This window comes from Diadema antillarum, unplaced genomic scaffold (genome assembly GCF_040938485.1).
Source record: "Diadema antillarum isolate AM-2024a unplaced genomic scaffold, OU_Dant_1.0 scf00000082, whole genome shotgun sequence".
Lineage (NCBI taxonomy): Eukaryota > Metazoa > Echinodermata > Echinoidea > Diadematoida > Diadematidae > Diadema > Diadema antillarum.
In genome coordinates, this window is record NW_027270971.1 from 1780258 (window position 1) to 1794730 (window position 14473).

The following is a 14473-nucleotide window of genomic DNA, read 5'->3' on the forward strand; positions in this document are numbered from 1 at the left end:
AAGATATATCTTAGCACTGCTCTAGATTCATAGGTGACTCAGCCAAGTGATGAATCAATCATCCCTGTGATGAATGATATCAAAGTTAAATCATCTTTAAAGCACTGGGTACTAACAAATCTATGCGGAACCTACTGATATCCTGTTGCTAAAGGTTTGCCAACTCACCTGCACTCTGACCAAAGGAGCCTGTCCCTCCGCCACCAAACAGGCCACCTGCTGAAGAGGTACTGGGGTTGGCTCCAAACAGTCCCGTGGAGGGCGTTGACTGTCCAAAGGCACTGCCCGACCCGAATCCGCTCGACCCCGACGTGGTCCCGCCAAAGCTGGTGCTCCCTGGGGGGTAAAGATAGACGCCAAGATCAGAGAGGTGTCGGGGAAGACCCATGAGCCCCTCTAGGTAGAGCTCGGAGCTCTCCGGGCCCAGCGGGTGCAACATTGTCTAGGAGGCGCGGTGGCCGGGGAAGAAGAGACTGGGAAGCCAGAACTGACATAAGGAGCGGTGAGGGCTTCAGCAAGCATGCATCGCCTGCAGACGGGACTAGAAGGGTAAAACAAAGGCAAAGGGGCTGGCAAACGAGTGGCATCCCGCACGCAACCACAGACTGAGCCTTGACTGACGGCACGAGATAAGCTCAGTCGGGACAAACCAGGCAGTTCTCACTGTCTGGCCAGTAGGGAGCGTCATTTTTCTTTTTTTTTTTCTTTCTCTCTCTCTTCTCAAGCTCTCTCTCTCTCTCACCAATACCCACACATCACTCTGTAGGAAGAAGAATAAAAAAAAAGTGCCAGTTATAATTACGCAACTAATGCATGGTGACTTCTCAGTTTACATTCTGCTCCCCTCGTTGTCCCTCGAGCATGCTGCAAATAAGTGAGTTAAAAATGTCAAGAAACTTCCATGGATTTTTTTTTTCCACTAGGCAGCGCTGATGTGTTTTTTCATGTGTTTTTCCCCCCTCATTACATTTACAGTGCATTTGTGTGGAAGGGCATTTACGTATGTGTGTGGCATGTGTGCATGTAAAACATACAATGTATGAGTGTGTGAGTGTGTGGGGGCATGCATTTGCGTGTGTACGTGTGTGACATATTAGGAGTATGCAGTGATCCATGCTGCTGCAATAGGGGCGGATAATGTGGTAAGGAGGGGCATGGTAGGAAACAATAAAGGCAGATGGGATAAGGGCGGTCTGCACCCCTCTGCTCTTTAAGGAGTACATCCTGCCCATTTACCTTGTCTCTGTTCGGGACAAAAATTCACATTAATGTGTGACAAGCTCAGATGTACAGTGTACAGACTGTAGCTACCTCTTCTTGCTTGCTTTCTTTCTTTCTTTCCTTTATTTTTATGGCATACAGCTGACTACAGGTGACAACAAACATGAATTTCTAAGCAACTTTTACAGACATACTGAACCCAAGTACAAAAATGTTTGCTTAGCTTACATCTAGGGCTGCACACTAACTAATTTTTTCTACAGGTCCATCCTTTCTGTCGGACCAGTAGGTACCCAGTTTTTCCAGTTTTTACTGGCCCATATTCCTGAAAAAGGTTACAATGTACTGGTCTGACAATGATTTTTACTGGTCAGGGACCAGTGCCACTGTGCAGTGTTGGCATGTCATTCTTGCAAATGACAAAATTGAAGTTCGCTCCCCAACTCACTGTTTGTCAAACTTCTACTTAAGTATTACGGTATTACAACAGTAAAGTTTTGTTTTTGTTTTTTTTTGTTTTGTTTTGTTTTTTAAAGATTAGTTCTTTTCATGGCCGTGTAATCAACACCAGAAATCCAGTGAGTCAGAATGTCTCAAAATACATGTGTACAGTGTATATCTCCATGCAGAGGGCATTTTGTTACTTTACATGAACATCACTTTTGCCACTGCTGACAGTGAATACAATGTACTGTAGTTCTGCATAACTGATCAGTGCTCTTCCATCGTGAATGCCAAATGGTCACAATTTTTGCTTTTTCTCTTAATTATTGTAAACTGGTTATTTGAAAAGAGATAAACAGAGAAAGATATTTACACTCATTACAATTAATCATTGCAATACAGTATGTCTCCATTGGTGATTAAAGAAAAAAAAAACATTAAAAAGTACTGTGGTATTGGTAATCACGTTTTCTGCCTGGCAACTTGCCATAGAGGGCAGTATGTAAACTTTGACTACATGTATAACCAGTGAAAAAAAAAAAATTTCAGTGCAGGAATACAGTAACATTTCACTATTCCCAAAGATTACATTGTATCTCACAGACACTGTACCAGGGATGCCAACCTTACAGTATTCTATAAACCACACTGCTGTATTCTGACAGCTGAAAAGGTGTATTCTTGTGGAAAAACAGTATTCTGATCTTTCCTGTCACAGACATGTGCAGTAATACTAATACAATTTGGGAATAGTAGACAGCATTTTCCATGAAACCTGCTGTAGAGTTATGTTTGGCAGAAACAGTACAAAATAGTGGAAACAAAATAATAACTATTGGCATCTCTACTGAAACAAGGGTTAAGATAAAAATAGAAAGATAATGTATGATTGTACACACAAAAATAAGTTCGAGAGCCAAACATGGAGACTCGGCCTACAAGTGATTGCCGATTATTGTTGCGTGAAATGTCTCTCACCCCATTAGACCATGATACAGTGTATAGCAAACAACATGGTATGTATACACCTTGCATTTCATTGCAAAGTTAAAGACATTGTATATACATGCACACACACAAACACAAACAAAACATGTATCAGATACCTATATTAACACACATGGTGAATAATGTGCAATTTCTTTTGCAAAAGTGTACGGTACATGTTCTTCATGAAAAGTCAGTATCATGTGACTTCAGTTACAGTGTACATCCTTTCTTGAGGAAGTCTCCAACTCGAGGCGGGGGCATCTTGTCTATTTTAAGTGCCGATGATGGATGTACACGTACAGTAGCCAGCATTGCAAGTTTAATTAAAAATAAAGCTATCGGGTATACCAGTATATCAAGGGTGCATACAGTAAATCACCATGAACTCACTTCAAACAAACAGACAAACAGGAAAAGATGCCAGATGGACTCTAACAGAGCTGGAGCTAAATGTACATATCGTACTTTCGAATGTGAGGGATTCCCCCCTCCCTCATCCCACCCCCTTTTTTTCTTTAGAATCACAAAGGGTTGTACATGCTGGATGTCACTTAACATACAATGAATACAATGTATCAAAAGGAGAGTCTTTGATCTGCAAATCAAATTGGGGACTGCCAAGAGTACGTAAGGATCAAAGCTAATATGAAAATTCCCCAGGTGTATGAATATATATACTACATTGTAAAACTTGCCTTAAAGCCACCCAAAATGAAAAAAAAAAAGAATAAGTGACACCTCTGGTATGTTTTGGTATGGGAATATGCTTTTTTACCTTTATTAGCTAAAAGTAAGAATACATTTTTCAAAATTACATATTTATATGTGAAAAATTGTGAGAGCATGAAATCAGTTACTCGCTCATTTGAATATTCACAAGGCCTGGTCAAGAAGTGTTTTCTGAAAAAATGTGAAATTTAAAAATGTCATATCTTCCTTATTTTTTATCAAATTTTGTCATTTTTGGAACGTTCTGTAGACTGTATCCATGGATTTTTTTTCCCACTTTCTTTTGGAGTTTACTTAGGATGGATTTTCTTTTTAATTGTATCACTTGAATTCACACATGGCATGGAGAAATGCTAAAAGATGAATAAAGGGAAAGCAGTATGTCTACCAAAACAAACATCCAATCTACCCTTACTGACAGTATACATGTATTATGACAAACTATACAATAAGAACAAAAATTAGTTGAATCAAGAAACTGGAAATAAACTCACTGTTGCGACGTTTCGCCAATTACCAATTGGCTTCTTTGGGCGAATGAAGCTCCCGATGATAGAATGGCCCTTAAATAGTGCGAGATTGTGCAGAGCGCACTGGACCTTGTCCAGCGCACGAAAGACGGCTTGGGATTTTGCGAACGGCCTGGTCCCACGGAGCTTCATTCGCCCGAAGAAGCCAATTGATAATTGGCGAAACGTCGCAACAGTGAGTTTATTTCCAGTTTCTTGATTCAACTAATTTTTTATCTTGTACTTCGACTGGATGAATGAGAAGAATTTACATCAGTCTATACAATAAGAATTTTCCATAACATACAATTGTACATGTACACTGTATCTCTTGACTGAGATATACATGTACTTGCATGTTACAGACACCATTTTATACAAATTATATGTATTCCATGTCTTCTTGAGCAGTTAGGTTATAAATGTATTCTTTTCACATGGTAGTCCAAAATGAAAAAAAAAAAAAATCCTTGTTGTATTCCATTCCAAATCATTGTAGAGTTCCAATCTATAGAGGGCAGCGTATGGAAGTAACCAAAACTTTGAACAGATTTCTTCAAACTTTCACTGAGTGTCATGCACACTCATTTTTCTGCATTCAATGAATCCACATAAAGTTAGTATAAATTATATTTGATGGAAACTTCCTCTGTAGTAACTTTATCTGAGCAGTGTCATGAAAATGAAATTTATAACAATCATCTTACATTGATACCTTTGTATATGTACATGTAGCTGATTCTGGGTGCATGCACTGGTCGGGGAAGAAGGCCTCGAGCCTTGGTGATTAAGTTTGCCTTTTCCTCCCCTGTCAACCAGTGGTATGCACCTAGAATCACCCCCATTCTTTATATCATATATGATTTGTATCTGCATTTTATGTTTAAATGTCACATAGATAATGATAATGATAATGATAATAATAATAACAATAATAATAATAATAATAATAATAATGATAATAATAATAAGAAGAAGAAGTTAACTGCACGGTAATAACTTTCTACTGAAAATATATTGCATACATCCTTATCACCATGCACTCAAAATTACTAAGAACAAAGTCTAACTCTAAATGTAAAATATTTGTCAGTGTCACCAATTTTATCAAATGTATTTTGTAATGAGATGAATAAAAGCCATGCCTTGTGTGAACTTTACAGCACTACCACATGTACTCTCATGGCAAATTACAATGTACATGTGAAACTATGTACAATGTACAGGTGTACATGTAATAAACAACATAAACACACAAGGTACACATATATCAGACATTTGTAGAATAAAACGGAAAATTAATTTGTGAGCATCAAAAACAAAAACAAAAAACAGGTTTGTTTTCAAGTAAAATCTCTGTAAGAGGGAAATGGGCCAAAGTTAAAGTAATGTGATATGTCAAAAACTTTCTTGCAATACTGTATAATGCAATATGAATTTAATTTGTTTTTGTATTGTTTAGCTCCCCCTTCCCCAAGTTCATAGCATCTCTGGTCTACAGGAAGTCTTGATCATCAACCATCCACTGTGAGATGATTTGTGTAATATGAGCAGGAGCAACGCTGTGACCTGATTTTGGGTTAAGGCAGAGACAGGATGAGGCCCAGAGAAAGGGCGAATCGAGCATCACATCCCGCTGGATAGAGCCACTTTGCATTAAGTTTAGTCAGTACATCGATACATGTACAGTCACTCAGTGTGCTGCAAACTCATTTGCACGCTTGCAAGGGGCAACTTTAACTCACTGTTGGGCAAGTGGCAGACATATTTTCTCTGTAATCTCTCGTCATTTCATGAACTGGGCTAGATAATCCACGAATACATTGTAGGTTACTGTTCGTATTGTAACATGCAGTGCCACAAACTTGGCTATTAGAGAGTATCTTTCTTATGGAAGTATTAATGCACAAAGCTATAAATCAGATAATTGCAAACAAAATTTAGTAACGGATGAGATGTTTTGGAGAGAAGAGTATGTCTGGTGAAACAGTGAAAGATATGATTAAAAATATAGACTAAATGAGGAATACTACACATTCAAGCGATGCATGATCAAGGCAGTTTTATTACGAAGAAAATGGGGCATTTCCTCAACAAAGTGGAATTCAAAACTACAATGTATCATTTTTTTGCCATTTATTTGGTTTTGCTCAAATTCCACTGCATTACATGGTAATTCTCCATTTCTTTTTTATAATTTCAAACAACTTTCTTATTAAAGTAGCAATGTTTGCTCAATATTCAATTTACAACAAAGAAGAGAATAGAGAAAAAGTGGCAAAGAATATGAAAGGGGGAGGATGGAAATATGGTAGGCAAAATTATCACAATGAAAAAATGGTAATGGTAATGGTAATGGTTTATTTCAAAATAAATTTGAAAAAATGAATAAAAGGGGAAACATATTTATGTTAGTTACTCACCAGTGCCGAATGTGGACCCCCCAAATGGGGTTTTGTTTGCGCTAAACATCCTGGAATCCGCTGGCTATTGTAGATGCTCTTTGGCTGTGTTTCAAACCTGAAAATAAAGGAAACAGCTATTAGTAATACATGTATTCATCAAGAATACTTGACAGCATTATAAATTTGCCAAGTCTATCAACTTGGTGTTGTTATTTTGTTCTTTTTTTGTAGAAAAAATATATGGTACACTCAGTGTAAGCATCAACCTCATATCTTTGAACTCTTTCAGGAAATATAGGAACCTATAAACTGCAGAGTTAATATTTCTGGAGAAGGAGAATGAAAAAAGAACAAGAAAGGTGTACAATGTATTGTGTATTTGTGTTACTGATCAATGACCCTAGACAAAGAGAGTCTGCCATCACAATTACCTTCAGTTCCATGCCATAATGAAAAACAGTTCTAAAATCACAATAACTATAAGATGTAATTTGAGATATTGTATACATGTACCAAATTGTACACATATGTATAATTTCCTTTCTTTTCTTAATAGGCTAAAACTATAGCAATAAGATTCATAAAGTCACTACAATTTGTATATTGCACAATCTGATTGAATAATCACATTCTGTGTCTGGCAACAAAAACCTCACAAAATTCATAGACACACAAAGCTGAAACAGTCAGACAACTGAAATTTGTGCACAGCTGCATTATAAACTAGAAAAGAGCACAGACCTCCGCCAAGCAGGCAACTCATTTCCCAAAATAGAAGCCTTTTGTTTACAGGTGTATGTCATTGCACGGTGCCTTGCCCAAGCAGCGCAGAGCACGAGTACGCATTTTAGTGCATGTATAAAGTGTGTACAGGTTGTATGTAAACCTCCAGTACACGCAGCTTTAACCCCAAGTTCATTGACCTTATATACCAAAAGATGAAAAAATCTTTCAAAAATCCATAAAAATTTCCGGATCACTACCAAAATTGAATGAGGTGTTTCTTGTGTCAATATCGACTTTTTTTTTTTTTTGCAAGTTTCATATTAATCCGTGAACAACTTGTTGAGTTATTTTGCAAACAGACAAACAAATGCCAATGATCACTTTACATTTGTACCTCCTTCCTTGGCAGAGGTAATGAAAGTACAGTGTAAATTGGTCACAATGTACATGAAGTATTAGCATACCTATTGTACTTGTAAACATAAAACGTACAAATACCGAATCACTACTGAACATACACTGTATGTACAGCCTGCACATTGAGATGCAATTTATGATTTATTTTAGTCTTTCAAAATTGGCTGGCAAACAAAATGTGACTGCACTACTAGTAGCATTTTATGCAATAAATTATTTTGGTTTGTGAGCCAGTCACATCTGCTGGTTGGTTTTGTCATTACAGTACATTGTGTATTTCATGAACCTGCAAGTACCCACAAAAATTACAAACAAGAAGTTACTACGCATATATGTAGGACTAGTATGTTAATGGGAATTCATTGGTATGATCCTGCTCATGTGACTTGTAGAATACTTGTACAAGTATATATCATTAATCATCATAAGGCACAAATACCATAGAAAAAAAAAAGACCTAAGAAATACAAAATGCATGTAGGAACAGGCAAATATGTGTTGATTAAAGGGTCACTAAACAATTGCTAGAAGTAGAATATTGTATAATTGTTTTTGTCCCTTAATGAAAATGAGACATGAAGTACAACATATATAATTACAACTTACAATTGTAAAACATTACTGTATGTATGATATATACTCTTGTCCTTAAACTTTCAAAAAAAAAAACTATAAAGAGTCTGTTTCAACACACTAAAATGTCTTGCCCTTCCCATTAGTTTTTATGTACAGTTGTACATGTACAGTGCATGTCTGTTTCATGTGACATAATGTAAACATACACTACATGTAATGATTCACTAATCAGTGAGTTTGTTTTGTACATTTTACAAGAGTCTAATGTACATCCGTTTCCAGCAAGCAAAAACAACAAAATAAGGGGGGGGGGGGATCAGACTTTGATTATCACAGCAGCAAGTCAGATCTTTGATTAAAATTTTGAATTAACTCCACACACAAGGATCTTGTTTCTCTCGATCTTAATAACACAACCTTTTTGACATACTGAATAGTAAGTTGACATCTCAATCCCATAGTCATGGTACAGTACACAATTGTATATGGGACAAGAGCAAGCATACTGCAAAAGTGGATATTTTTGTGCCAGTAATTTTTTTGCACTCAGCCAGCTAAGATGAATTTCGCATGTTTTTAAAGCCATTGTTTACCATTCACAGATGAAACAAACACCAAGCTTTAGTGCTTCAAAATAGTTATCAAATATGAGTTAGGGATAGTAAACAACCAGTGTAAAAAGTAAATCAGTATATTCAATGTTAATTGTTAAATACACAAAATGTGAACAATAGTTATAATAAAATTGTTTCTAGACTAAACCGTCTACAGTTCTGGTTTAGTGAGAAAAATAGTGATATCTCCTTATATTTTAGGCTTTATGGCAAAACTTTTATATGGTAGGATGTACATTGTATGTGATAGAACTTACCTACACACATACATTAAGTGTGATACATACAATTGTATAACTCAAACTTTTTTAAAATCACTGTTCCCAATGGTAAACAGCACCTTTAAGTTCCGCGGAATCAGGACATTAGCTACATGTGTCCTGGAACATAAGGGCAAGGCATGCAAAAATATTTGCCTGCTTTTATTCTTGCATTTGCTTCTGGTTGCGCGAAATGCATGAAAATTTCCACACCGCAAAAATATTCCACTTTTACATATGATAATTCTTTACCACTGGTACAGTGTTACTGTATATTTTAGGCCAAGTAAAAAAAGAAAGTAGTTTCTCGTCCGGGTTTTTTGAGCAAGGCGATGAGGGAGGTCCTTACTATTTGATATCTTACTATTTTTTCGAGGATTGTCAAAATGAAAGTAATATGTGTTTCTCGTCCGGTAATTCTGAGAAAGGTAACGAGAGAAGGCTTTACTATTTTCTATATCCAATTTATGAAATGAAATATCACTCTGGCAGCTGTGTTATGAGGGACCAGTTCCCAAGTGTATGTCTTGCCTGCACTCTGTGCATTTTCAAATAAATAAATATATGTACCATACTTGAAATGAAACTTCATGCTTGCAGAAATACACTTGCTTTTTCTTTCCACACAAATGTCAAGGGAAAATGACCATCTTAATACTGGTACAGTGTATTTAGTGTTGTAATGGCATTTCTGATACCAGTGTACTTGCAATTCTGATGTATTGTGCTATTAATTGAAACAGGTATAAAACATGTCTTTCAACAAATGTACGACTGAAATAAATTCCATGATATTCAAAACACTGCTTTATTTATCATTGGTGTTTGTGACTTTTTGTGTCCACACAGCTGGTATGTATCTGCATTTCTTCACAGTACAATTGTAGCACATTCAACTGGAAACTCGCTTGTACAATTGCAGATGGATGTCAAAATGATACTGATATGGCATTGTAGCATTAAACATTTAAAGATGTTCCTTCATGTTCTAAAAAGACATTTGATAATTACTCATCATTTAAATGATGAATGATTGCATACCACACTACAGATGATACGACTCACGGCCGTGTCCGTGAATTTACATCGTTAAAAAAAAAAAAAAGTATCCCGCAGAAATACGAGACAAACCAGAATCCGTGGAAAAGTTATTTATTTTGTAGATACACCCATTTAATAATTCTACATTTGCTGGAAAAGCGCATTCATTTTCTCTTCAAAATAGAACAATACATCGCCGTCAGATGCAACGTTACAGAGCAGCGTACGATCCTCTACACATTCGAATGTGTTCATGCGTGCGTGCAGACAGCTGACAGACCAGGGGATGGGGACCCTGGCTCCTGTTTCATAAAGCTGTTCGTAAAGTTACGAACGACTTACGAGCGACTGGTGATCAGTTCTGTTGTGCTATACTTATCAGAATTTCCATAATTCAGCACAAGAACTGATCTCCAGTCGCTCGTAAGTTGTTCGTAACTTTACGAGCAGCTTTATGAAACACCCCCCCTGGACAGCTAGCTACAGCTGTACAGACACGCACACTTTGCCAATACGGTGCGGCACGGCCAGCGCCACTGCACGGGCACCGTACCTTCCGACACTGCACACACATGCACATAGTCACAATGACATGAAAATGTATACAAACTCGATACAATCCTCACAAGCATTTGTACAGTACAATTCATCCGCTTAAGATAGGAGAAACGGGGAAAAATACGAACAATGCGCGAAATAATTATGCGTGGAATATCAGCGATTGTTCGCAATTATGTTGCCGCTATCACGTTCACGACGTACTGAGTGCGCTGTACATCACAACTCAGGCCGGCCCGCGCCGCCCGCCCATCCAACTACAGTTCGACTGCTTTGTGGGTCATTCCTTCTTGCCGAGCTCGCAGTGTGATGCATGCGTTATTACATACGCACTACAGAAGCTACAGCTGTACTACAGCGAAGTAGAGGACGCAAGGCGTAATTAGAAATGAGACATCATCACGATTAGTAGGTGTTTCGGCGGCCGAAAAAATAGTAAATATCAAAAAAAGTCGATGCGGCAACTGAAAATCGATGCGGGCGGGGAGCGGGCTGGGACGAGAATTATGAATTTCTTGGTATTTTCAGCGCCATTTTGAAAATAGTAAATAGTAAAAAAATCGACGCGGCGGCCAAAATCGATGCGCGCGAGGACGAGAAACTGGTTTCTTTTTTTACTTGGCCTTATGGGCAAGTATCATCTGATTCTGAACCTGACTTGTGTCATAGCACCTTCATTTTCAACAATCAAAGGTGTGCAGAAGTTTGAAATATTCTTGTGTCTGTTGCTGCACCTCATACTGTAAGAGTATAAACGACGTATGATGGCTAGCCGTAGGGTCCTAACCAATTTCACCCTTTGGCTTTACACCTAGAAAATAATCCCGGAAGATCTTGCAATTTAAAAGAGTAAACTGATGACATATACTGTACCTTGTAATTCATAAACACCGACGCGGCCCTGTATATAAAATTGTAAATGTATGTGTACTGTAGTGGACATTTTTGTGTTCAAATTTTCGCGCATTCTGCGCAACCAGAAGCTCACGCAAAACTAAAAGCACACGAAAATATTTTTGCTCGCCATCATACAAAGGTATGTTCCACTATTGTCTCCATTCCGCGGAATTAAAAACATGCAAAACTTTTCTTACGCCGCCGAGCGCAAAAAATTTAATAGTCGCGCGAAAATATCCACTTTTTTAAACACTACAGCACAGTACTTCCCGGCGCTAGCAATGCATCGCTTGCCCTCAGGGAGAGGGAACCCTTCACAATTTCAAGGCTGCGTGAGATCATACAATGTCTGCATAATAAAAGGGAGTAACCTATCAATTATCATGTATATCAACTCTTCTTCAGCGGGCTTTTGAGAGTTTTACTATATTTACTTTTAGTTTGTACGAGCAAACCCGCCCGGAGCGAAAACAACACACAAATGCCAGGCTATCCCATATGACTTTTGGCCGACTTTTGACTCACTCTAGTCACAGATTCACTCACAGCGAGCTCTGCTCAGCATCTATTCTCACCTTAGTCAGATCTCTGTTACAGCCACTGCAATTCACTGAACACTCACACAGACATCATTACCATTTCACTCAGCTCAGAAGCTAGACTAGTCCTCGCTCAACAAGCTCAAATCATATTTCACGATGCAAAACGAGACGACAAAAATAGAGATTTTTATGACTTAAACACAACACGAAGTACCCTGCAAAGCGTGTGGCCTGATTATTCAGACAACTAGAAATACGAACACAACGCGAAAATCTACACTTTTATAGAGACAATAATCTTACCGAAAAGAAAATAAATCCAGCTACTTCCGTCCACAACTGGTACACGCTAGTTGTATTACATGTGCGACCAATATAGCATTCAAATGCATGCAATAGCTACAACACACGCTTGATTGCCTTGACTCTCTTGAACCCGCGCATAATTTCCTCTCGTTTGTATCTCATCTAGAGAGGGCGCGTTATTCAAAATGGCGACCAACGGAGAGGATCGAAAGTCTGCGGCTGATCAGCAAATGGTTGACGAAAAATCTGCAGATACCTCCAAGATGGATACTGAGCCATCTGTCAGACGACCAATTAGGCAGGAGGTCTATGGCAGAAGTTTTATGAGGGATATTCTATCAGAAACGATAATTGGTACGGATTATTTTGTTTCTACTTTACATACATGTAACGTTGGCCTACGCTTTCTGGGCTTCATGCATATACTAGTAGCATGTGTGCCGTTATGCTGGAAATGCAACAACAACATGACAGCGTGCGGACGAACTGGTCCGTCCAGCATGAACCAGTGCTATCGAGTCCGCCTCGCGCACGCGTGTTATAGCATGCTTCTCTGCAGCATGCTTCTCTGCAGCTCCGCTTGCTTGATTGTGTTCGAATGTGGGCGCAAATATAGGCCTAGCCCAGAAATACTCATGAGGTCATTATTTTGTAGAAAGGGTCCTGGTAATGTAACAATGCTGCGGTTATTGTCATAGCTGTGTGTTTGTTTATTATAGACAAATAGTGGACCACCACAAACTCAACCATGTCAACTGGTAAAACTAAATGAAATTAGTAATAAAAGTTGTTTTGGTTAGCTGACAATTCAGTAGACACCAGGCCCAGCCCAGGGGGGCATTTCATGAAGCATTTTGTCCAATAAATTTGCTCTCGGCCAATCAGATGCAAGGATTTCAGTAGCTTGTAACAGTTTGTCAGAAAAATATCCGACCAAAATGCTTCATGAAATGCCCCCCGTGTTCTCTGGTCGATCACTGGTATGCCATGGTCTACTACTACATATCGACCGCCCTTTGAAACCCACCACGTAGTGGTAGGGTAAGAGCACCAGTATTTGGTCAGCTATCGGTATTCGGTCACTTATCGCTAGTCACCAGCCAGTATGTTCAACTGTCACAACACACGCAAATCACATCAATTCACATACTTGCACACTCATTCACAACAGGAAACTCCCGTAGCCCCCTCCAAAAATCCATCCAAAATCCCAAATTTTACCGTCAAAAGTGCAGAATCGACGCTACTTTCCAAAAGCGCGCGCGGATAAGGCCCAGTTTTAAGAGTACGGGTCACCAAAAAAGCGCTAAAAATCGAGAAATAGGCCGTTCTCTCGCGGGATTTTTTGCTTATAAATTGCAAGCTTGGAGTGTGATGTTATCCTAAAAAACGCAAAAGAAAAACAAAATTTCCGTACGTGCCGATACAGTGTCTCAATGTACAAGGGTTGAATGCAAGTGCAGAGTCCCCAGTATTCAGTCACCGATGCAATTTTGCGCCAATAAGGTAGCGCGCGCACGTTTTTCAGCTGCCTTGAACACGTATTGACTTTGAACGCGCATATCGCGTGACCGAATACTGGGGGCGGTGACCGTATACTGGGGAATTTTCAAGGTGATATATTTTGCGATTTTGTGAAAATATGTGTGATAATTAACAAAATGAAAATTGAGATTAAAGAAATTTGATATATTTCACATGCATTGCTGTAGATATGATGTATGTATGTATTATTTTAGTTTGAAAATATTGCAAAAAAGCTTAAGTGACCGAATACTGGGGATGTTACCCTAGTAGTAGTAGAGTAACTGCGGCAGTAAGCGGCCGTGCGCCCGTTCGCGGCAGGTACAACATACTCAGTAATATACCGCTAAACACAGCATTGCACTGTTACATGCACACTACACATACACTAACACACTACCAATCAACAAAAACCAACCGATAAAATGGGCACAATCTCCGACAAAAGTGAAATTTTCTCACCTAAATGACAACATATCGCATCCAAAATATTATTTTCGGTACTTCTTAACATAACAGTTAAGAAACAATGGTCCAAGAAACTGGACTTTTTGTCCTTTTGCCGTTGTTCATGGATTTTAAAAACATACATGTATCCTCACGTAAAATAGAACTTTCGCGAGCTGATGTGGGCCGCCATTTTTTTCAGAAAGTGGATGTTACCATCGAAAAAAATGAGAAAAACACGAGAAAGACAGCAACAACACCGCCAGA

General features: G+C 38.5%; 1 protein-coding gene across 1 annotated transcript in view; it reads right to left on the reverse strand.

Moving 5' to 3' along the window:
* LOC139717774 (nuclear pore complex protein Nup98-Nup96-like) overlaps positions 1-12288 on the reverse strand; it is a 47539-nt gene extending 35251 nt beyond the window's left edge. Inside the window, exons 1-3 of the mRNA XM_071629276.1 lie at positions 12233-12288; positions 6317-6413; positions 169-336 (exon numbers count right to left, since the gene is read on the reverse strand). Of these exons, the coding sequence (XP_071485377.1) occupies positions 169-336; positions 6317-6365 (217 nt within the window). The 5' untranslated portion in view covers positions 6366-6413; positions 12233-12288. The remainder of the gene's footprint in view (positions 1-168; positions 337-6316; positions 6414-12232) is intronic.
* Between the last annotated feature and the right edge of the window lie 2185 nt (positions 12289-14473).